Consider the following 22,590-nt stretch of genomic DNA (forward strand, 5'->3'; position numbering starts at 1 on the left):
CCATATTTGGACTTAATGACCTTTTTTCGCAACCAGTTTGTATTTAAGCTCAACCTTCAAATCCATTTGCCCAATAGTACAATGTTAAAGGCTTTAAGATTTTTCACCCAAGCTCCTCATCTCTTTATACCTACAAATATCCTCCCATTTCACCCATGATATTTTCCTATTTTCACACTAAAAAAAATCAGATTTATCGATGAATTATTAATATTATTTTAAAATTACCTTCACCCACATAATAAAAAGTTCAACTCTATCTTTTTAATGCTCATTTCTACCACTGCTAGTAGCTTTTGTAGAATGATAGAAAATACAAAGATAATGTTGTAAGTACAACTTTAACCAAACACACTATACGCGCAAAGGATAAATCACTACAAAAAAATCATTAAATAAAAATCAATTTTAGAGACAAAAAATAATTAATTGTTATAGTCAATAAATTAGAGACAATTTTAGAGACTAAAAATATTATTGGTTTCTAAATTAGTTTCTATTATTGATAAATAGTTTCTAAATTAGTATCTAATTAGCGACTAAGGTTTTTGCTACCAAATTTAGAATCTAAATAATTGGTAGTTAAAACATTGGTAGCTAATTAGATACCAATTTAGAATCTATTTAACAATAATAGAAACTAATTTAGAAACCAATAATTTTGTTAGTCTCTAAAATGGTCTCTAATTTAGTGAATATAACAACTAATTATTTTTTGTCTCTAAAATTTGTTTCTATTAAATGATTTTCTTGTAGTGAATGTTTTCTTTTTTTGCAAGTGATAATTTTTTTTCTAGGTTTAGTGATCAATGACTCCTAAAAGCTAGTTTGATTATGATTTCTCCTACCCATAGTTCCAAGTATTTAAACGGAATAAACAGTGTTACACTTCATTATCCTTGAATATCTCTCTAGGTGATTTCATTGCATCTCAATCCTTTCTATTTTTGTCTTGTAAAAATTAACCTTATAGTATAAGTCAATTCAAAATACTTGAAGATACTTTTTATGGTTATAATAATTTTTGTGAGTATGTTCCATATATATATATACAATTAATTCAATTAATTGAAAATTGCTCACAACTTTTCCAATTATTATATAATTAATGTTAACCTTGTTTTTCACACAAACACTTTTCTCCATAGGTATTTGAGCTAAGTAGGGTTAAACTAGAATGAGTGTAAAGAGAGTGGGCTAAAAGAACAGTGACCAGTCAGGGAAAGGATACATCTAACTACTATATCTGTGTTGAGTGATTTTTTCAGATTACACAGTTTTCTTATAACAGCATATATTATAATATTTTTTAAATTAATAAAAGGACAGTGTAGGAGTAAAATGGACATTATTTTTTAACTTTTTTACATAAGAAAATATCGACGTAATTTATTTTATATTTTGAAGAAAAATGCTTTGGTAAACTCCCATTAAATGCTAAGTTTCAACGACCACGTTCCTTGTTCTATACGTTTAATGTTCATTTTAATAATAATATACCTAAAGTCACTTGCGCATAAAGCAAAATTTATTTTCCCAAAAATCTCAAAACTACATCATTTATGCAACATAAATTATACATATCAATAAATTATACATTGACTGATCGTGATGGTTGAATAATTTAGTGTTACGTACTAAAGCACATAATTCTTTTCGCAAATCATATAATATTTTTTTTTATCACTTTATACGAAAATATTACATGATAATTAAATACATATAATATTTTAGACATATAAAATATTTCAATACTTTGATTTTTTTTAAAGTTTGAATGTTAGTAGGAAAAACAGTATAAGAAGATTTAAAAATAATTTTTGTAGGTCTATAATTTTATAGTATAAAAAAGTTGATTAATGAAATAGTACGTTATCTAATTTTTTGGAATATAAGTAATCATGGGCTGGTAAAGATAAAAATTATTTAATAATTAAATATAAGGCTACACTAAACACTCTCAACCTGAGAAAATCACTTAGTGAAATAAATTAATTATTGAACACATATTTATATATGTAGAAAAAGAAAATTAGATTAAAAGAATAAGAATAATAGTGATCGAGCACGTTGGAAATTAAACTTCTTTTTTTTTTCTCTCACATACATCTTTCTTTGAAAATAAATACGTTTGAAACTATATAAAACATTAAACACAACACTTAAGAAGGATTAATTATTAGTTTATCATATTGTATGAAACTATTCCCTTTCACTAACTCAACCTTTCACTATCACTCGAAATCTCTATCTAAATTATGTGAACGTTAATGGGAAAGGTAGGAGTCGCATTTATGAACAGTGTCCTCAAATAATTATGATATAAAACTAGAAGATTCTTACGTACACTTTGCCTGAAACAATACGAAAAAGGCTTTTGACAATACTTGACGTGGGGTTAAAAACTATTTAATATTTTTCGTAATTTTATTTTGTAAGAAAAAAGTTATAATATTTTTTTTATTTTTGTCTTTCTGCACCAATTTGATTTTTAATTTTTCAAAAATAATATACTATACTTTTACTTAAGTATTCTATAATATATTTTTAGAGTTTATTTTCTTTTTCTGTCTTCCTTTTCTATCTTTCTTTACCACATCACTCTTTTTATAATACCTTATTTTCCCATATCTTTTATTCTTATAAAATATGTTGCTGAGACCGTGTTGTTAAATAATATCATTCGTTTTCAAGATACATTTTTCTTTCTTTTAACATATTTTCACATAATTAAATTTATCTAAGTTTTATTTTCAAGCAAGTAATCATTTGTGAAAATAGAAAAAGTACTTTTCAAAATAAAGAGTGTATGTTTTAATAAAAAAATTGAAAAGAAAGTGGCATTAACATTTGTTTGAGAATGTATAGGGGGAATCTTTGGCATGTGAGATGTGAAAAGCTTTGTTGAAATAGGTTATTATTAGCCCAAATCAAATGTATCTGCTCCTTCAGCCCCCATATCCAAACTTAAGGATAGTTTAGAGCACTCATTGAGCTGAGAGGGAACCATGTTTCCTTTACAACGAGGCAATGAGCTGGTTATCCAGTTTTCTAATAGCTCCAACCACCAGCAGCACAAAATCTCCCAAGATCTGATTCTGGATGATTATGCTTCACTGGATGACAATGTTTCTGGGAAAAAATTCTCTAGAAGCCAACCAGAGAATCTTTTCTGTGAGGAAAATAAAAAGAATCATGACTCTAACGAACATGTGAAGAAGATGATTCACAAGGAGATCGAAAGGCAAAGGAGACAAGAAATGACTACCTGCTATGCCTCTCTTAGATCCCTTCTCCCTCTTGAGTTCATCAAGGTAAAACACATATGTTCCTTTGTTTTGTTTTTTTGCTTTTTATTTTCTTGCACTCTTTATAACTTGTAGAACTCCTTGATTGAGATCAATTAGTTATTTCAATTTTAGTGGATACCCTTTTGGAAATCAGGCTACTCCATCATCTAATTAACTGTTAGTAACCATTCTCTTTGTGAGAATCTAAGTAAAACCCTCTTTACTTCTATATATAATTCTGATAATAACTGTTGTTTCATGGTTACCCTCTTTTTCTTTTTTGGTTATGTGGTGTGTTTCAAGCTTTCTGGGTTGCTTAGGGTTTTATTGTGATATTTTTCAGGGAAAGCGTTCAATATCTGACCACATGAACGAGGCAGTGAATTACATAAAGCACATGCAGAACAATATCAAAGAGCTTGGTGCCAAGAGAGATGAACTGAAGAAACTTTCCAGTCATAGCAATATGGAAATAAGCCATGAGGGCTTGCATACATCTTGCAACTTTACTGTCCACGAGAATAATGGTGTTATAGGAATCGAAATCACCAGTGGCTTCAGAGAGGAAAAGCCTAAAGTTTCCAAGTTACTACAATTGCTGATTCAAGAAGGTCATGAAGTTGTTAGTTGCCTTTCATCAGAAGTCAATGGCAGATTGCTCCACAGTGTGCAGTGTGAGGTAAGAAGTTCAGGAATTGTTTTTAATTTTATTCTAAAATTTTGCTCTAATATGTCTTGTATTTTCCATATTGTCCATGATTCTCAGGTAAACCATTCCAACTGTGTAGATCTATCTGAGCTGAGAAGGAAAGTTTCCAAAGCATTTCCATCATTTAAATGTTCTGATTAACTTTGAGGTTGGAGCTAGCTAGGTTCACAATCTCTCCAATAACAGGAAATTTACCATAACATGCATTTTAGATTGAGAGCTACTATAGAAAAACCTAAAGAGTTTTAGTAGTTATTTTTTGAGTTAATAGTTGAATGAATTTGAACACGTCAAAAAAAGAGACAGCAAGAGAAACCTTCATCAATTGGCAACCCATTCAACTATTTGTCAAACATAAATAAGTATTAAAACCTTAGATTTCTCACAGTACCATCGAATTTCTCCTTTAAACCTTTCTAACTTGATATATAGACCTTGTTTGAATGAGTTTGCTCGAAAATTTTGCAATGGCAACTGTCCCATTTTCTCATTTTGATTGGACTCTGTTGCTTTGAGGGAAGAAGACAGCAACTCAAGCATTACATTTCTTCCTTCCGTAGTTTTCTGCAATAAATCATGGATTCATTTTCAGCCATTTTATCAAACTTTACAAGGTGTGTTAAATTTTCATTGTGTATGTAAATTGTAGTTGAACGTGAGTTTATGAAGTTACTTTAGCACGATAATCTCTCTTATCCATTGAGACTGCGAAGATATACATATATATACATATATATATATATATATATATAGTATTCACCTATCCTCAATCTTACTAGAAGAGTTGACATAGCTTGTAAATTTTTGTCTGATGCTTTTGATTTTGAATTGAGATGTTAGTTTTATCAAGTGTTATTAAGTTAAACAATGTGTATCTTAGCTTACTAATATCACTCTTAACATCTGAAATGCTTTAAGCAAAGATTAATTGTGTCTAAATGGAGAAAAGTCGAAAGACTAATAAAGAACAAGGTTGTGATACTTATCTTTTTGAGGGTTGTGCCTCGCTGCCTTTTACATTAACAGATCCAGAAATGAACAGCAATAGTATCTGCACAGAAAACATGCATGGCAAACTTCAGGTGATGATCATATATTACTTTTTCTAGTATGTTGATACTTTGAATCTTTAGCTTTAGAAATTCATTAATTTGCTTGAACCGTTGGATGAACATGTATTTTGTCTTCTTGGCATATAAATAAAAAAATCAGTGTGGACATTGTATGTGGCTTACATTGATGATATGATAGCATGTAGTTTTACTGATATAAAATAGATAGTCCACAATATTTATATTTAATACTTTAATTTTCACTTGGTATAAGTCATAGAAGTAATTTTATAACACCTAAGAAATTTTTTTCCTTTGGACAAATGATGGAAGAAATAAAGAAGAATAATATATCATATTTTTAGATTTTTCTCAATTTTTTCTACGGTACACTAGAAAATCATTGAATAAAAATCATTTTTAAGAATAAAAATAATTAATTGTTATAGTGACTAAATTATATACTATTTTAGAGACTAAAAAAATTATTAGTTTTTAAACTAATTTCTATTGTTGATAAACAGTTTCTAAATTGGTATCTAATTAGCTATCAAGGTTTTTTTACCAAATTTAGAATCTAAATAATTAGTAGTTAAAACTTTGGTATCTAATTAAATACCAATTTAAAAATTATTTATCAATAATAAAGACTAATTTAGGAATCAATAATTTTTTTGTCTTTAAAATACTATCTAATTTAATCACTATAACAACTAATTATTTTTTGTTTTTAAAATTAATTTCTATTAATAAATTTTAAATTGTGATACCCAAACAAGTCATGAAAGTTTTCTGTAATTAGGTATTGGTAGGTGGACAAAATCTTACATCTCTTTATGCATATATATATATATATATATATATATATATATATATATATATATAATTGTTATAATATAATGCGTGGGAATTGGCCATTTTCTCTTGTTTACACATTGGATAACTGGGGTAGGTTTTGGGAGGGTTGGGTTAAGTATGGGATTATATGGGTGATCCGTGTCTTTAATTTACTTTTTATAAAAATTAGAGTATCCTTTAAATGTGTTTTTGAATAAATAAACGTAGGAATATCTATATCATGATCTATATATTTTGGATTAAATATATTTCAAATCCTGATAAATGTAGTTAAATGCAATTTTAATTTAAAAATATTTTTTTGTTTTCATAAATTTTAGTTCTTGTAAAATAGCACTTTATCATTACTTGTTGTTATTGGTATACATTTGAATATATTATGTTAATTATTACTTTATATTAGTAACTATGATTAGATAGATGTTACATGTATAGAAAATGTAATTACATATATGATTCAAAAATGAGGAGATATTGGACTCGTGGGAGTAAGGCAAAACCTTTTTTTTATTTATCTTATCTCATTATAAGAAAAATATAGTTTTAATAGAGATTTCCTTTATATTATTTAATGATTAAATTTTTGTTAAGTTATTTATTTGAGATTGTAATTTTTTTTAGATAAATCATTTGTTGGAAATATGTTTTTCGGAATTTTGTTTTTAAAATTCAGGAAAAATCAATATTTAACGCAGGTTTCAAATCTTTAAAACCTCTATAACATACTATGGGTTTTAGAGCCTCCATAGAATTTTATGAGTTTGAAAGTCTATGTAAAATATCATAGGTTTGAGAGCCTTTCTAACATGTTATTGATTTCAAAAAATTTATAAAATATTATAGGTTTCAAAATCTCAGTAAAATATAATATGTTTCAAAACTATGAACATTTTTTTTACTCATTTAAATATTTATGTGCTTTTTCAATCACAATTGTTAATGTCTATTGTATTTATTTATCTATGTTTGATAAAGTTCTTTTTAAATAAATAAATAGATATAACGTTCATCAATTGACATGTTATATATATATATATAACAAAATTTAAATTTATAGTGTTACAGAGTGGACTTTAAGCCTAACTCAATCTCATAAAACCGGCTCATTAGGTTGAGGTTTGCACCCACTTATATACAATGAAAGACTCTAATCTCTAGTCGATGTGGGATCTCCAACACACCCCCTCACGCCGAGACTGCCAACTCGTGCGTGGGACTATATATTATGGGTGGTCCGATAGCGGCCCGATAGCGGGTGGCCTGATAAGCCCAACAAATACTCGTTAGGATAGGCTCAAAATGGCTCTGAAGTAGTAAAAGAAAAACACTCTTATGAACTACTACAAATGAAAATCAAACATATTGTTCACAAAGAACAAAATAGAACAAATCACTTCCACAATATATTATATTCTTTAACTATCATATATGCTTCTCAAGGTGTCCAAAATTTATTATATTAGTTGGCACACTTCCTTAATAAAAAAAACCTACAATATAAATATATCATAATTAAAAATGTAAAATATGAAAAATAAAACAAGTTATATAACCTTTTTAAACATTGCCATGAAGGATGAAACATAGTTAACTCAGGACTCAATCACCTTTGAAAATTTGAAAAAAAAAGTTTATCATTGCCTCAAATCTTTTGTTAGCTACTTCAAATCATTTTTTTTTTGTTCAATCATTATTCTATTTTGTTCATCCAATTGTAAGTTTAATGCAATGACCTATATTAGAACACAATGTATCTTGAAAAAAAGTATGGCTCATTTAGATGGGATTTCTCATATTACATGTTGGATTGATTAAGATTCAAAAGTAAATGGATTAGATAGATGTACGGGTGCTTACAATCAGCCACAATATCCATCATAATAAACAAAAGTCCAACTAGGGAGTTCAAAGCCACTGAAGTTCTAGGGAACTCTCTGGCACCTTTCTTGTTCTTAATTATTGTTGAAGGTCGGTCAAGAATCACTAAGACATTCATTTTCAAAAAAAATGAGTTAGAAAGGGTTAAAGTGGGTAGTAAAGAGGTGTTGGTCAATGCATTACAGTTTGCAAGTGACATGTTAATCTTCTCTAAAGCTAAAACACATAATATAGTTGTTATCGAAAGGATGCTTAGATGCTTGGAACTAGTGTTTGAACTTAAGGTGAATTTTAATTCTCAATTATAGTACTATATCAATGTCTTTCACCTACTTATGAATAATAGTGGGGGAAAACCCAAGAAAGTATTATTTCTAGCAATTGGTCATGAACAAACTACAAAAAAGACTATCAAGATGGAGAGGTACACAATTATTATGTCTTCTATAATTGGTCCCCATTGCATTGCCCCTCTTTTACTTGTCTTTTTTCAAAATACCAAACAAAGTGGGAAATAAAATTAAGAAGATTTAGAAAAAAAAATTGTGGCGATGGAGGAGTGAAGGAAGAAAGATTGTTTGAATAAAATGGGAAAATATATGCAAAACAAAAGAACGGAGAACTTGGAGTCAAAGATATAAAAAAAATAATAAAGCTCTATTATCAAAATGGAAATTGAGTTGAGGATGACTGATTCTTAAAACACACACATAGGCACATACACGCACGTGTGCACACACACATAAACACACACACTCACTCATGATAACAAGCACAAAATTTCAGTAAAAATCCAACCGTCACAAAAATCCGTGTAGAATTCATCTCTTTTATTTTGTCCCAGTTATAATTTGATACCAATATTGTACTCCTCTGCCCCTCACTTAAGGTTAATGGCTCTTTGAACAACATGTAAACATAAGTACTTATTATCAAATTAATGTGGTTATATAGCCATATTATTTTGGTGATCATGCACAATAACCATATTGTATATATTGATAGAAACCATATTTTGGCTTAAATCACACAAATTTTTAAGGCAAAGTTTATGAAAAAAATTATGTTTATAGTGAAATTTAAGTGATATATTACAAAAATGGGTAAAAAAAAAGTTATTATGTATATAACTAAGTCTTGCCAATGTGACACGACTTTACTCAACTGAAATTAACTGAAATCGTAGCAAGTTCAGACGACTTTACTAATCGAAGGTAAAATTGTGGAAATGTTAACGACTATCATGAATTTTATGAAGTCGTGCGAATGCAACACGAATTAAAATATGTTTAACTGAAATCGTGGGAGGTCACAACTTTAGGTGTATAATTTTCCTCTAAAGTTATGAGTCTAAAAAGGACTATGATTAATCACCCACTTTCAAGGACTTATGTGTCATCTCACCGAGCTCCCCCACTTTTCTTCTTACTTCCTTTCCATCTTCCCATTCCATAATCGCTCTCACCATCTTCCTCAATGCTTCCCCTTTCACAAACCCTCTCACTGATCCATCACATGTTTTCACCCTCAAACCCACCTTAATCTCCTCCTCCACCCTTCTACATTCTCAAATTGCTATGCAAACAAGGGCCACGCCACAATAGGAACATCAACACACTCTCCAACACCGAGTTCCACCCACATGGCTTACAAACCCCTCCACACTCTTAACATCTCTCTTTGATCCACCCACTCCCTCACCAATATCCCCCTCCCTTTCACTCTCTCATCGAACCCACTCTAACCCTTGCTCATCCCCTTTCAACACCACATGAAATTCACCATCGACTGCTCCAACCCCTTCGTTATCTCCACCAACTACTCAAACAAAACCTTAGTCTGAGAACCAAACGCTACGTACATAACCAAACATTTCTCTTCAAGCCTCTGGTCTAGTCATTACACCCAAACCTCCCACGATTTCACTTAAACATAATTGAAGTCACATGGCATTAACATGACTTCATAAAATTCACAAAATTCATCAAACATTTGAACAACTTCTTCTTCAATTAGTAAAATTGTCTAAACTTGCCATGATTTCAATTAATTTTAATTGGATAAAGTCATGTCAAGTTGACATGACTTACCTATATACGTAATAAAAAAAATACCTATTTCCATAATATATCACTTAAATTACCAAAAATGTAAATTTTCCAAAGTTTAAAGACTTACAATGATTGATTGAGAGTGGTTTGTGAATTTAAATAAATTTTCTCTCAATAAAACATATAACTTTTGGTATGATATTTGAACATGCATGTATATTGGTATTTGACATGATCTATACTAATGTCAAAAATCATAATAATAATAATAATGTATATTGGTATTTGACATGATCTGTGCTGATGTTAGAAATCACAATATTCACAAAATGAAACTTACAAATATATAAATATATAATAATTATTATTATAATAATAATAATAATAAATAAATAAATAAAAAGTAAGCATCATGTTTAATCATCTTATACGTCTCACTCTCTATCTTTTCTTTCTATACATCTTTATTTATTACATATGTACAAAAGTTATAGCACCAATACAATTTTTCTAAACGAAATGTAGTGGGTGTGAAGATCTAGACACATTAAATTAAAAATATTATTGGAAACCACTTTTTACCGAAAATCTTACAATTAAAATAGAAAAAAATAATAAATATTGTTATCTAAACTGTAAAAATAAATAACATATATCTTAAAGTAATAACATAGTTATTTTTTTGTTATCTTAATTAAATTAAATGGAGTATTTTAAGAGTGTTTTAACTCTATAAAAATAAACAGCACAACCTCTTTACCAACCTTAGAGTCTAGGAAGATAGTTATTAAGAATTATATAAAACTCTATTGATACCTTGTATCCAAGATGAGAAATATCACTTTACTCCTTTAACTTTTATCACATTTTTATGTTTAAGAGTGTAATTGACTCGAGTTTCATGTTATCTAAGGCTTAGCTCATTAAAATATAGTTGGAGTAAGTTTTATTAAGCACCTCAACTAACAAAAACATTATTATAATACATAAATATAAGCTCTGAAGACCAGTAAACACAAGAATTACATGCTAAATCATACTCTAACACTACCATGAAATCTTACCCATTTTTTTTTTTTTTTAGGTTGAATATACCTTCTGAGTCGGTTCGTACTGTATGGGACACAATATGGGTTGGGGTGGTTAGTGAAATCTGGAGTCACAGGAATCGCATAATTTTCAAAGGAGGAGTGGTTGATGCGTCTGAAGTTTTTGCATTGGTTCAAGTTAAAGTTTGGTACTGGGTCACTACAAAGTCTCGGGGTGTTTCTTTCTCCTTTTCTGACTGGTGTCTAGAACCATTGGTGTGTATGAGGTTAGTTTCCTGAAGTTTGTTTGTAGGTTTAGTAAGGGCGAGGCTTTGTTTAGTTAGTTTTGGTGGTCTTTCGCGGGTTTGGTGTTGAGTTTTATGTGTATAAGGGTTGAACCACCCCTAAAGTGGTTCCATTTTATTTATTTATTTTGCCGATAAAAAAAAATAAACAATCTGAAAAAAAAATCAATTATAAAATGAAGTATGGATAACAAATGTAGATATGATTTTATAGATATCAAACACTAAATTAAAATTACTATACATATGTATATATACATAACTATGTATATGTTTTTTTAAAATAAAATGCAGAAACTACCATTACCATTGTCTCCCCTGTTGATTTTGGCTTAATCCCAAGTCCCACATCGGTGGGTTCATTGTTTGGGAAGGAGGTTTGAGGGTTATAAATTAAACTCTTCTCCTTCACTGTTATATATCCCAATTTGTAATATCTTCTCTCATAGTAATAAAAGGGAGCTGTTTTTGCTGTGCTCGGAGATTAGGCTAAACAGGCCGAACTCCGTTAACAATTTTCGGGTGTGTTTTTTCCTCTTTATCTCTTTTATTATTCCGCTTTATTTATTCAATATTATTTGTCGGGTAGCTCTGTTAGGGTTTTGTTTTAGTGGGAAAATTACCCGTTTTTCCCAACAAGTGGTATCAAGAGCCGAAGGTTCGCCTTGGGTTGTTTGAAATTATTTGTAATATTGAATATTATATTGTGAGTCTGTAATGGCAAATTCGGATCAAGAAGGGAAGGCTCTGCAAGATGCAAATGTTGCAGAAAGCAAAAGTGATGTGTTGATTGTCTCGCTTTCAGCATCATTGCATCCAGATGAGTGGATATTGGATTCAGGTTGTACCTATCATATGTGTCCCATTCGGGAATGGTTCTTTGATTTTCAAGAACTCGATGGCGGGGTTGTTTACATGGGTAATGATAATCCATGTAAGACAGTCGGGATAGGTTCAATCAAGTTGCGGAATCACGATGGATCCACCAGAATTTTGCGGGATGTACGGTACGTGCCAAAGTTGAAGAAGAATCTCATCTCATTGGGGGCTTTAGAATCTAAAGGCCTAGTTGTGACGATGCGAGATGGAATTCTTAAAGCAACTTCAGGAGCACTGGTGATGTTGAAAGGCGTGAGGAAGAACAATTTGTATTACTACCAAGGTAGTACAGTGGTGGGGACAGTAGCGGCAACAACTTCTAGCACTAAGAAGGATGCTGAGGCAACGAAGTTGTGGCATATGAGGTTGGGACATGCTGGAGAGAAATCCTTGCAAATTCTTACCAAGCAAGGATTGTTGAAAGGTACGAAGGCTTGCAAACTTGAATTTTGTGAGCATTGTGTTCTGGGAAAACAACGAAGAGTGAAGTTTGGCACTGCAATTCACAATACCAAGGGTATTCTGGATTATGTGCATTCAGATGTGTGGGGACCTGCCAAGACTCCGTCAATCGGAGGTAGGCATTATTTTGTCACTTTTGTTGATGATTTTTCCAGGAGAGTTTGGGTGTTTACTATGAAGAACAAAAATGATGTGCTTGGAATTTTCCTTAAGTGGAAAGCTCAAGTTGAAAACCAGACAGGAAGGAAGATTAAGGTTCTCCGAACAGATAATGGAGGAGAATACAAGAGTGATCCGTTCCTGAAGGTATGCCAAGATTGTGGCATAGTTCGGCACTTCACTGTTAGAAAAACACCACAGCAGAATGGGGTTTCGGAGCGTATGAACAAGACACTTGTGGAGAAAGTTCGTTGTATGTTGTCTAATGCTGAGTTAGGCAGAGAGTTTTGGGCTGAGGCTGTGACATACGCTCAACATCTCGTCAATCGTTTGCCATCATCTGCTATAGATGGCAAAACCCCGTTAGAGGTATGGTCTGGAAAACCTGCAACTGATTATGATTCTTTGCATGTTTTTGGTTCTATTGCATATTATCATGTGATTGAATCAAAGTTGGATCCACGGGCAAAGAAGGCTCTTTTCATGGGCTTTAGTCCTGGAGTGAAGGGATACCGTTTGTGGTGTCTAGAGGCAAAGAAGACGATTATCAGCAGGGATGTTACCTTTGATGAATCTGCCATGTTAAAGAAGGTAAATCCAGAAGGAGCTGATAGTACTCCACAACAGGTGGAGTGTGTTCGGAAGCAGGTGGAGTTTGAGCCGACAGTGGTGATCCCAACACGAAATACCACAAGTGACTCTCCTATGGCAGAAGAAGAGTCAGATGAGGAAGAGGTTCCTACCCAAGAATCTCAACAACAATCAGCGCCAATTGCAGTTAGAAGACAAAGACGAGATATTCAGAAGCCTGCTCGTTTCATGGATATGGTTGCCTATGCACTTCCAGTTGTTGATGACATTCCATCCACTTACCCAAAAGCCATTCTGAGTTCAGAAAGTGGTAATTGGGCGGGTGCGATGGAAGAGGAGATGCAGTCTTTGAAGAAGAACAAGACGTGGAAGTTGGCACAATTACCAAAAGGTAAGAAGGCAATTGGGTGCAAATGGGTATTTGCAAAGAAAGAAGAATTTTCTAATAAAGAAGATGTTTGCTACAAGGCAAGGTGGTTACAAGGGCCAAGTTTGAATATTGTTTAGACTTGGTTAATATTTTGCACATTTGAAGTTGGCGCCCGGAGGCGCAAATTTGAAGCACTGTAAAGTTTGTTTTTTGTTATGTTGTGAGAAGATTTGTTTTAGGTGGGACTTGAAATTAAGCCAAGGTGGAGATTTGTTGATTTTGGCTTAATCCCAAGTCCCACATCGGTGGGTTCATTGTTTGGGAAGGAGGTTTGAGGGTTATAAATTAAACTCTTCTCCTTCACTGTTATATATCCCAATTTGTAATATCTTCTCTCATAGTAATAAAAGGGAGCTGTTTTTGCTGTGCTCGGAGATTAGGCTAAACAGGCCGAACTCCGTTAACAATTTTCGGGTGTGTTTTTTCCTCTTTATCTCTTTTATTATTCCGCTTTATTTATTCAATATTATTTGTCGGGTAGCTCTGTTAGGGTTTTGTTTTAGTGGGAAAATTACCCGTTTTTCCCAACATCCCCTAGACCTTCCTTCCACTATAGACTGTTTTTCTCTGCACCTCCATAATTTCTCCTGATAGGTTAGACAAAAATATCATTTTGATCTTGAAAAATAGATTCTAGATTCTATATTTTAAAAATATATATTTTTTCTATTTACAACTTCTCAGTTGTAAAATTCAGCATATATTCTCAAATTTGAAAATACCTTTCAGATTCCATAATGTATTTTTTTAAAATAAACACATTTTAGATTACTGGAGTTTTCCATATCACTCATTCCAAAATGAAAAACATAAAAAATTAGATGATATTTTTTATATTTTTAAGAACTGTGGGGAGCCATAAGAAGCTATAGAGGTGCAGGAAGAAACACCCTCTACTGTATAATCATCCATATAATGTAGGCCCAATAAGGTTGAATGACAAATTTAGTTTAAAGATGAAAATTGCTAGTGACACCCCCAATTAAAACTCCTACTTTTTCATAAATTTGTTGTTGACAAAATAACGTTAATCCCAACAGTGCAATGGAAATAATTTTTTTGAATACTAAACAAATTGTTATTATGAATCTACAATAGAAAACAAAATATCTAACAGGGTATTAGACGAAATCTTTCAATTGGATAATCTATTTTTTTATGTTTGACTTTTTTTTTCTCTCTCTCTGCCACGCGTTCTTCATATGGAATGAAACAAGAAAACTTCTGACTGATGTAACATATATTTGATATTTGTTCTCTAAACCAGTTTTGCTGTTTAACGAAATGACAAAGATAAATAGTGATATTATCTTTGTCTCGATTCAGGATTTGGATCCTTCGCATTTCAAAATTAACAATTGCACACGATCTCAGTGTTCAGAAAAAAAAAAAAGAGTGAGAAACATAAGATTATAATTATGCAGTTTATTCCTTGCACTGTGGAGAACTACGTTCCCTCAATTTGCTATTAAATTATGCACGAAAAGCAAAATAATCATTTTCAATACAAATTTTCTGGAAGTCCTACAATTTTCTGAGCAGACACAATTGTTAGAGGTGGCAGGGCAAGGCATGAAAGCCTTTCAGAATTTCAGTGTCTTACTGGATCAGCATCTTGAACACAAATTGAGTCCTAACAATGATTATGGAACTATTGCTAATTATCAAAGCTTAAAGTGGATGACAAAACAAGTATTTGCCCAAGTTTCTAAGTTCTGCATGGGAAACTCCACCCATAAAAGATTACCTTAGCTTAAGCAATCCCCACAAGGTAAGAAGACAATCATTACAGGTTGAAGCAAATTGAGTCATGGGGCCAATTTCCTGTTCCCCAGTTAATAATTTAGCATGCAATCTGAGGTTTTTAAAAAATACCATTAGTAGTACTTACCAAATATAGTATCTTTGGGCAAGAGTTCCCCATTTTTCTATTACAACCATTAACACAATCACATGAGAAAAGCTTATAGAAAGATTCTGCTTCAAAGAATTTAACCATTTCAAGTTCCAATATTCTGGTATTACCAGCATGGCTCTTCAACCTAGGAAGAAAACTGATTGATACAAAATGTAAAGCCAGGTCAAATTCTACAAGTAAATGGACCACAAACACAACAAAAGAATAACTTCTGTAGTAAAAAAATATATGTTGTTATTTCATTTCCAAAATTAAGATTGCAAACTACAAAGATGGCCTTAGTCCTCACAACAACAAGAACATAGGCCATAATATACCAAAAGACGAACATCACTCAAGGAATGCCTATAAGTCAGCATGAAAAAATGCCTGAAGTATGTGAATGTAATGTACACAGATCAAACACTAGTGATCCACAGTGGTATCAAAAAAAAGAAAACTGAAAGAGGAAGTGAACTCAAATGGTGAGAGCTTAACTTTCCCCTCCTAAATCCCTATACATTTTTTTGTCACAGGTAAACTGCCACTGCCAGTATACTAGTTTGTGTAATGAAATTGTGTTATCTGATATTAGAACAAAAACTTACCTGCCTTTTCTCCTAGATTTGAAAGGGTAGCGAGAAGGGGTTGAAGGAGAGTATTCAACAGGCAATTGGGGTGGTTCCAACTCCCCACTAAGCATCCCCACAACCTCCTTCAATGAAGGACGACGAGCAGGTGACTTCAGCAGACAAAGCAAAGCCACCTTGATGCAGAGAAGAGCCTGCTCCTTATCCAACAACTGCAAAGACTCATCAACCAGCTCAAAAAGCTTCCCATTTCGTGCACAATGGCGTGCCCAGGAAAGTAGATTCGCTCTCTGAAACTCAGACAAGGGCGAACCACTCACTTGAAGTGGGCGCCGCCCAGAAATTATCACAAGCAACAACACCCCAAAGCTATACACATCACACTTCTCAGTCACATCCCCACCATAGCCACACTCAGGAGCAACATAACACACAGTTCCCCTCATACTAGGAGTACTGCTAACACCACCACTCTTTGGAATCTCCCCACTAGCAGAATCAAAGCTATTATTCCTCCTTCCTCTCCATAACTCACCACTCAAACCATCCATCCACCAATCCATGTTCCCACGGTTGTTCCTACTCCTACTCTTGCTCTTCCTCTTATCCAATCCATCATCACTCACCCACCAATCATCACCATTCTCAATATCATCACTCTTTTCACCCCCACCCTTCCTCTTCTTCTTCTTCTTCTTCTTCTTATTCTTATTCTTATTTTCATTTTCCTCGAAACACTCATCTTTCCACCACTCCCTCACGGTCCTTCTCTTCCCCTTCACAACCCCATCAAACTTCTCCTCTTCCATTGACTCCCACCATTCCAGTTCCTTCCCCCTTCTCTTCTTCTTCTTCTTCTTCTTAGCCTCTTCCTTCCCCATCTCCACATCCCCATACTCAATTCCACCCTTCACCCTTTCCTTATTCACATCCCTCCCAATCCACTCCATCACATAATCCCTAACCTTCTTACTCTCCCCACTCCCAACATCATTCTCATGCTTCCACCACCAATCCCTCACCGAATTACTCTTCAACCCTTTCCCATTCATCTTCTTCGCGTCCTCCTTCTCAAACCCCGGCGACGCCGCTGCCACCGCTAAACCCGTCTCTGGCGAAGTCATCGCCATCATCACCGCAGTCTCTGGCGAAGGAGATTGCTCCACCCCCAAGCTACCTTCTTCCATAAAAACACTGTGAGTACTCGCCACCGATCCGCAATCATCAACCTCCTCCTCCTTCATCTTCTTCTTCTCTTCATCATTATTAACACTACCACACTCCAGAACGTCAATTTCAAACCTGGGAGGCTCCGAGCTCAACCTGGCCAACCCAAAATCGCCAATTCTGGGCGAGAAATCGCGATCAAGCAAAACGTTACTCGGCTTTATGTCGCCGTGGATAACAGGGGGGTCACAGGAGTGGAGAAAGTGAATTCCTTTGGCTATGTTGAGAATAATCGAGAAGCGGGTGTTCCAGTTTGCGAGTTCGGGGCACTTGCGGTGCAAAAGCGCGTCTTGGAGGTTACCGTTTTGCATGAGCTCGTAGACCAAGAGGAAGCGGCGTCGTTTGGGGTCAGAGGAGAAATGCGTGGCGGTGATGACGTGGCGAGAGAGGAGCTTGGAGGCGAAGAAGAGCTCGTTGTGGAACTCGCGCTCGCCCTGCTGGGAGGAGGTGGAGTCCATGAGCTTGACAGCGACGGGGACTCCGGCGAGAGCGCCGGCGAATACGGGGCCGAAGCCACCATGGCCGAGGCGGGAGGAGAAGGAATTGGTGGCGCGGCGGAGGACGGAAAAGGAGAGGCGGTGCGGGGGGGAGGATGAAGAAGGAGGAGGAGGAGACCGGGTGGCACGTTTGCGCGTGAGGATGCGGTGGCAGAGCAGGAAGAGGAGAAAAAGGAGGAGTGTGAAGGTGGAGACAGTGGCGGTGATGAGAGGAATGAAAAAGTGGTGGTGGTGGTGATGACGTGGCGGTGTGTCTGTTGAGGTGGAGAGTTGTCGGGATGGCATGTTGGAGATGGTTTTTGAGGATTGGATTCAAGTTGTTTGGAGGAATGGGTTGGTCATGGTTTTGTAGTTGTGATGGTTTTGGGAATTGAAGAGAAGAGAAGAAGAAGAAGAAGAAGAAGAAGAAGAGAGTAAGAAGAAGAATGGAGGGAATTTTGTATGTCTTTGTATGTATGTGAGAGTAAGAGTGTGTGGTGTGGAAGTGCAATGTGTCAAACTCATTTGTGTCTGTAATGTTGAGATGACTGTTTCTAACTCAACTTTTCTTCTTGTTTGCTTCTTTTTGTTTCGACAGCTATTATGCTACTATTTTTTGTTTTTAAATTAATACTCTTAACTCAGATGTCATTACTTAATATAATAAAATTTAATTATGATGGGCAAGTTAAGTTAACTACTACTTTATAATATTTTAATATACAAATTTCATTTATATATTAAAATTTATTAGTTATATCTTTTGTGTTATTTTACATCTATCATCAAGTTTTATCAAACATTTTTAATTTAATAAATTAAAATTTCAATTCAATAAATTAGTTTAACTGTTTGAAATTTACAAGTTAGTAGCTTATCAACTAATAGCTAACTTATCTAGAATTAGTTTATCTGCTTCTAATTAACTTAAATTAATTAAATTCTTACTAAGTGGAAATTAGCTCTCCTAAACATATACTAGTATATATATTCTTTTAATTAAACATATTTAAGAAAGCATAAATACATAATTTTATTGAAACAAAAATTGCCAAATTTAAAACATTAATAAACAAGGTTGTTAGTTAGGGATGGAAGAAATTTCATACTTTAATATCTATTTCCAAAATTTACAATAGAATATTAAAGAAATATATCCTTAATGATACTTACACTTAAAAAGAATTTACTTATTTGTTTGTTAATGAATGAATATGAGTATGAGTATGATCATGATAATGAATATGTCATTACTCATTATCTAATATTACTAGTTTCTATTTAGATATTTTTTTTATAATTAAGGTATTTAAATAAATTCATTAATGAAAAAAATCTTAACAATTTAATAATTTTTTTAATTTCTTTGCTAAATTTATGTTTTTATTTTAAATTTATAAAATTAAATATTTTTTGAATTTATTAATTTTTATTTAAACTCATACTTTATTTTGCAATTTATTTTGAATTTATTTTTTAAAATAATTTTATTTGTATTTATTTTTATATTTTATAGTATAATTTTATTCACAAGTATATATGAATACCCACAACTATAAAATACATGGCATGTACTTTTTGAAAAGTATTAAACAAATAATGAAATAATTTTCTTTTAATATAGAACAAGTATTGGCATTCCTATTTTAGTAAAACGTGTAAAAATAGTTGAACTTTGAATAAAAGGCAATTGAGATTTGAGAAAACAACAAAAAGGAATAAAATTCTTTCCATTTAAACAAAAGTAAAGTCATAAACTTATAATATCTAGAAAGAATAAATATCTGATTTTCTTTTTAATTTTGCAAAACTTACTTGTAAAATATACTAATTTTGTAACAAGTTTGATGTGTAGATGAAAGTCTAACCTCACATTAGACGTTTCCTAGAAGCTTGTGCCCTAACACTCAAACTTCTTACTTTTACTATTTCTGGCTTTGACTTTGAACTTCTAAATTCTTATAATTGTGGATAGTACTCATTTTATTATTTTATTATTTATTTGTTTATTTTATATTATATTACTCTGTTTCTTGTTTTCTAGTTTTCTTGTATTCATGTGCACAGCTACCATTGTACCACTGGCTGGGAATTGATGTTTACTCGAATGACTTTGTCTAAAAGTTTTTTATATGCAAAAAAGCACTTTTCCATTTGTTATCATTTTTCTTTGCATGTCTACATTATGACAAAAAAATCAGTGCCTTAATTTCATAATATTTTACCTGCTATCATTGTTTGATTCTCTCTTTTATTTTAATGCAATTGGAGGTCTAATATAAAATAAAATAAAATATTTTTTATAGTATACTTATAATTTAATGTAAATAAATATTATTTTATGAACTAGTTTTATAAAATTGAATTAGATTTAAAGTTATTTTTTCATATTAAAATTATTTAAAATTTATTTTAAAGAAAGTTAGTTAGATTTATCTTGGATCATTGTAAATATACTTACATATTAGTTGGAAAATCTCTAAATTACAAGATATGTTACTAGAGATTAAACATTAATTTTAATTGTTAATTAATTAAATAGATTCATTATTTAGTTAATTACTTGATTAGTTTGTAGTAGTAAAAAAGTGTGTTTTGGTAAGGTAGGGTTAATGTGAAACCTACTACTTTTGTCATAGCATGCTAACTAGAAAAAGGGTTTACATAAAATATGATGAATTATTAAAGATGAAGAGAAGATGTGAAAAGTAGGGTTTGAGAGGTTGGGAAGACAAGTGGGGAGTAGGTGATTTTCCTTTTTACTACCTTTTATGCTTCTTCAAATTTCCAACTTCTTTCTTTCTTCAAACCAACCTTTGTTTAGACCATTATTAGTCATGACCCACACTTTTGGTGGTAATAGTAGAACACTACCAAAAACGTCTTTGTTCTTTTGTTTTCCTAGATTTTGACTTTGTAATCTACTAATTGCAATTTTGGCATGCTGATAGTGACAAATACTCTTTAATAATCTCTCTTAATTTTGATTGTTTGGAATATACATTACAACAAAATCATCAAATAGAAACCAATTTTAAAAAATAGAAACTAATTTTAAAAACTAAAAATAATTAGTTGTTATAATAACTAAATTAAAGACTATTTTAGAGACTAAAACAAATTTTGGTTTCTAAATTAGTTTTTATTATTATTAAATGGTTTCTAAATTGGTATCTAATTAGCTACCTAAGTTTTAACTACCAATTATTTGGATTCTAAATTTGGTAGCAAAAACCTTAGTAGCTAATTAGATACCAATTTAGAAACCATCTAACAATAATATAAACTAATTTTTTTTAATTTTTAAAATAATCTCTTTAGTCACTTTAGCAACTAATTATTTTTTTTCTCTAAAATTGGTTTCTATTTGATGTTTTCTTTTATATATATATATATATATATATTAACTAGTATTAATTTGTTTTAAAGAAAATGTTTATGTTGTTAGTTTACTGTTCATCTGATTTTTAATATGTTTTTTAACTTACTTATTAATAAAAATGATAATTAGTTATTTACTCCCTAATCTAAAGACATGATAAGTTAGAAAGATTCTAAATATAATAACACTTTATTACTTAAATTAAAGATGAAATACATGGGTTTTAGCCCTTTTCTTTATCAACCATGCTATTGATTTTTTTTGTAAGGTAGAATATATAACATATTAAAATAGGTACACCAAGTAATACAGATTCTTTTAATTTAGAAAAATAATTATTAACAAAATTCCTCTGCTTTTTATCAGAATGAGAAGATAAATTTCTATTCATAGAAAAGAGATTGTTTTTAGTCACTTTCACAACATTTACATCCATTCAAATCCTTTCATTTTTCTGCAATTTATAAATAAAATTGTATATTAACATAAAAAAATATCCATCCTTAAAGATGAATTAATTTCTCTGTGCGAGTGCCTTTATTGTGAAAAGTGGTATGATAGTTATGGTTCTTTATTTCTAAAATTAAAAATCATAAAGTGAAACAGGTCTTGCCCATGACTATTTTTTTTCTCATTTATGACACAATTTACAACTTCTACAACAACAAAGCTTTATTTTTCTTTTTTTCTTTTTATTTACATATAAAAGAAGAAGCTCTCTTTTGTTAGTATTTTTTTTAAGCTCGATTTTTTTTTAATTCAAACAAATAATCTTCCTAAACGTATTTTAGACTCAAGATCTAAGTGAAGTTGAATCCATCTTCATGAAAAGTTTGATCATTTAATATTATTTTGAAATAGCTGAGATTTAAAAAATGTTGTTAATTAGTGTTTTAGTGAATAAAAAAAATTAAAAAGTATTTAAATATTATGTTATTATTATTATATGTTAATGTGTTTTTTTTTCTCTTTTCATTTTTATTATTCTTTTTCTTGTAATTGAAAGTAAAAGTATTAAAAAATAAATTTTAAATTTAATTTTATAAAATCATAGGATGGTATATTTATATAATATAAAATGTCCTATTTTAAACCATGTGATATTTCAAATATATATATATATATATATATATATATATATATATATATATTCACATTGAACTTTGATTTTCTGAACTTTGATTTTCAGATTCAAACAACTTATTTTACCCTCAAAATGTTGTTAATTGGTTAATTTCCTTGAATCTTGCTCTTTTGTACAAAATAATTTGAGTCAAATTTATACAATTAATTATTAGATAGGCATGCACTGTCTAGAATCAAAGA

At 31.5% G+C, this 22,590-nt stretch overlaps 2 protein-coding genes across 3 annotated transcripts; one reads left to right on the forward strand and one right to left on the reverse strand.

Moving 5' to 3' along the window:
* Window positions 1-2,838: 2,838 nt before the first annotated feature.
* On the forward strand, window positions 2,839-11,312 carry LOC137837710 (transcription factor bHLH118). 2 transcript variants are annotated; one of them, XM_090300909.1, is made up of 4 exons: window positions 2,839-3,314; window positions 3,634-3,969; window positions 5,026-5,081; window positions 10,923-11,312. In XM_090300909.1, exons 1-3 carry the CDS (start codon window positions 3,009-3,011, stop codon window positions 5,035-5,037), a joined length of 654 nt encoding a protein of 217 aa, XP_090157035.1. In that variant the 5' UTR covers window positions 2,839-3,008; the 3' UTR covers window positions 5,038-5,081; window positions 10,923-11,312. The 2 variants fall into 2 exon arrangements, with proteins under 2 accessions (XP_090157035.1, XP_068502913.1); XM_068646812.2 differs by lacking the exons at window positions 5,026-5,081; window positions 10,923-11,312 and adding an exon at window positions 4,057-4,681.
* A 4,512-nt stretch (window positions 11,313-15,824) lies between these two features.
* LOC137837711 (Protein kinase superfamily protein) lies at window positions 15,825-18,473 on the reverse strand. Its single transcript, XM_068646813.2, has one exon. The coding sequence runs from the start codon at window positions 18,186-18,188 to the stop codon at window positions 16,194-16,196; it is 1,995 nt and encodes a 664-aa protein (XP_068502914.2). The 5' UTR covers window positions 18,189-18,473; the 3' UTR covers window positions 15,825-16,193.
* Between the last annotated feature and the right edge of the window lie 4,117 nt (window positions 18,474-22,590).

The sequence above is a fragment of the Phaseolus vulgaris genome, chromosome 4 (assembly GCF_051622355.1).
Source record: "Phaseolus vulgaris cultivar YP4 chromosome 4, ASM5162235v1, whole genome shotgun sequence".
Lineage (NCBI taxonomy): Eukaryota > Viridiplantae > Streptophyta > Magnoliopsida > Fabales > Fabaceae > Phaseolus > Phaseolus vulgaris.

What these genes read in the sequence shown, in the direction of transcription:
- LOC137837711 (XM_068646813.2), bottom strand. Translation starts at nt 18,188, where the DNA reads ATGCCATCCCGACAACTCTCCACCTCAACAGACACACCGCCACGTCAT.
- LOC137837710 (XM_068646812.2), top strand. Translation starts at nt 3,009, where the DNA reads ATGTTTCCTTTACAACGAGGCAATGAGCTGGTTATCCAGTTTTCTAAT. An exon ending in TCCCTCTTGAGTTCATCAAG is followed by an intron (nt 3,315 to 3,633) that starts GTAAAACACATA and finishes GATATTTTTCAG; the next exon opens with GGAAAGCGTTCAATATCTGA. An exon ending in TCCACAGTGTGCAGTGTGAG is followed by an intron (nt 3,970 to 4,056) that starts GTAAGAAGTTCA and finishes CATGATTCTCAG; the next exon opens with GTAAACCATTCCAACTGTGT.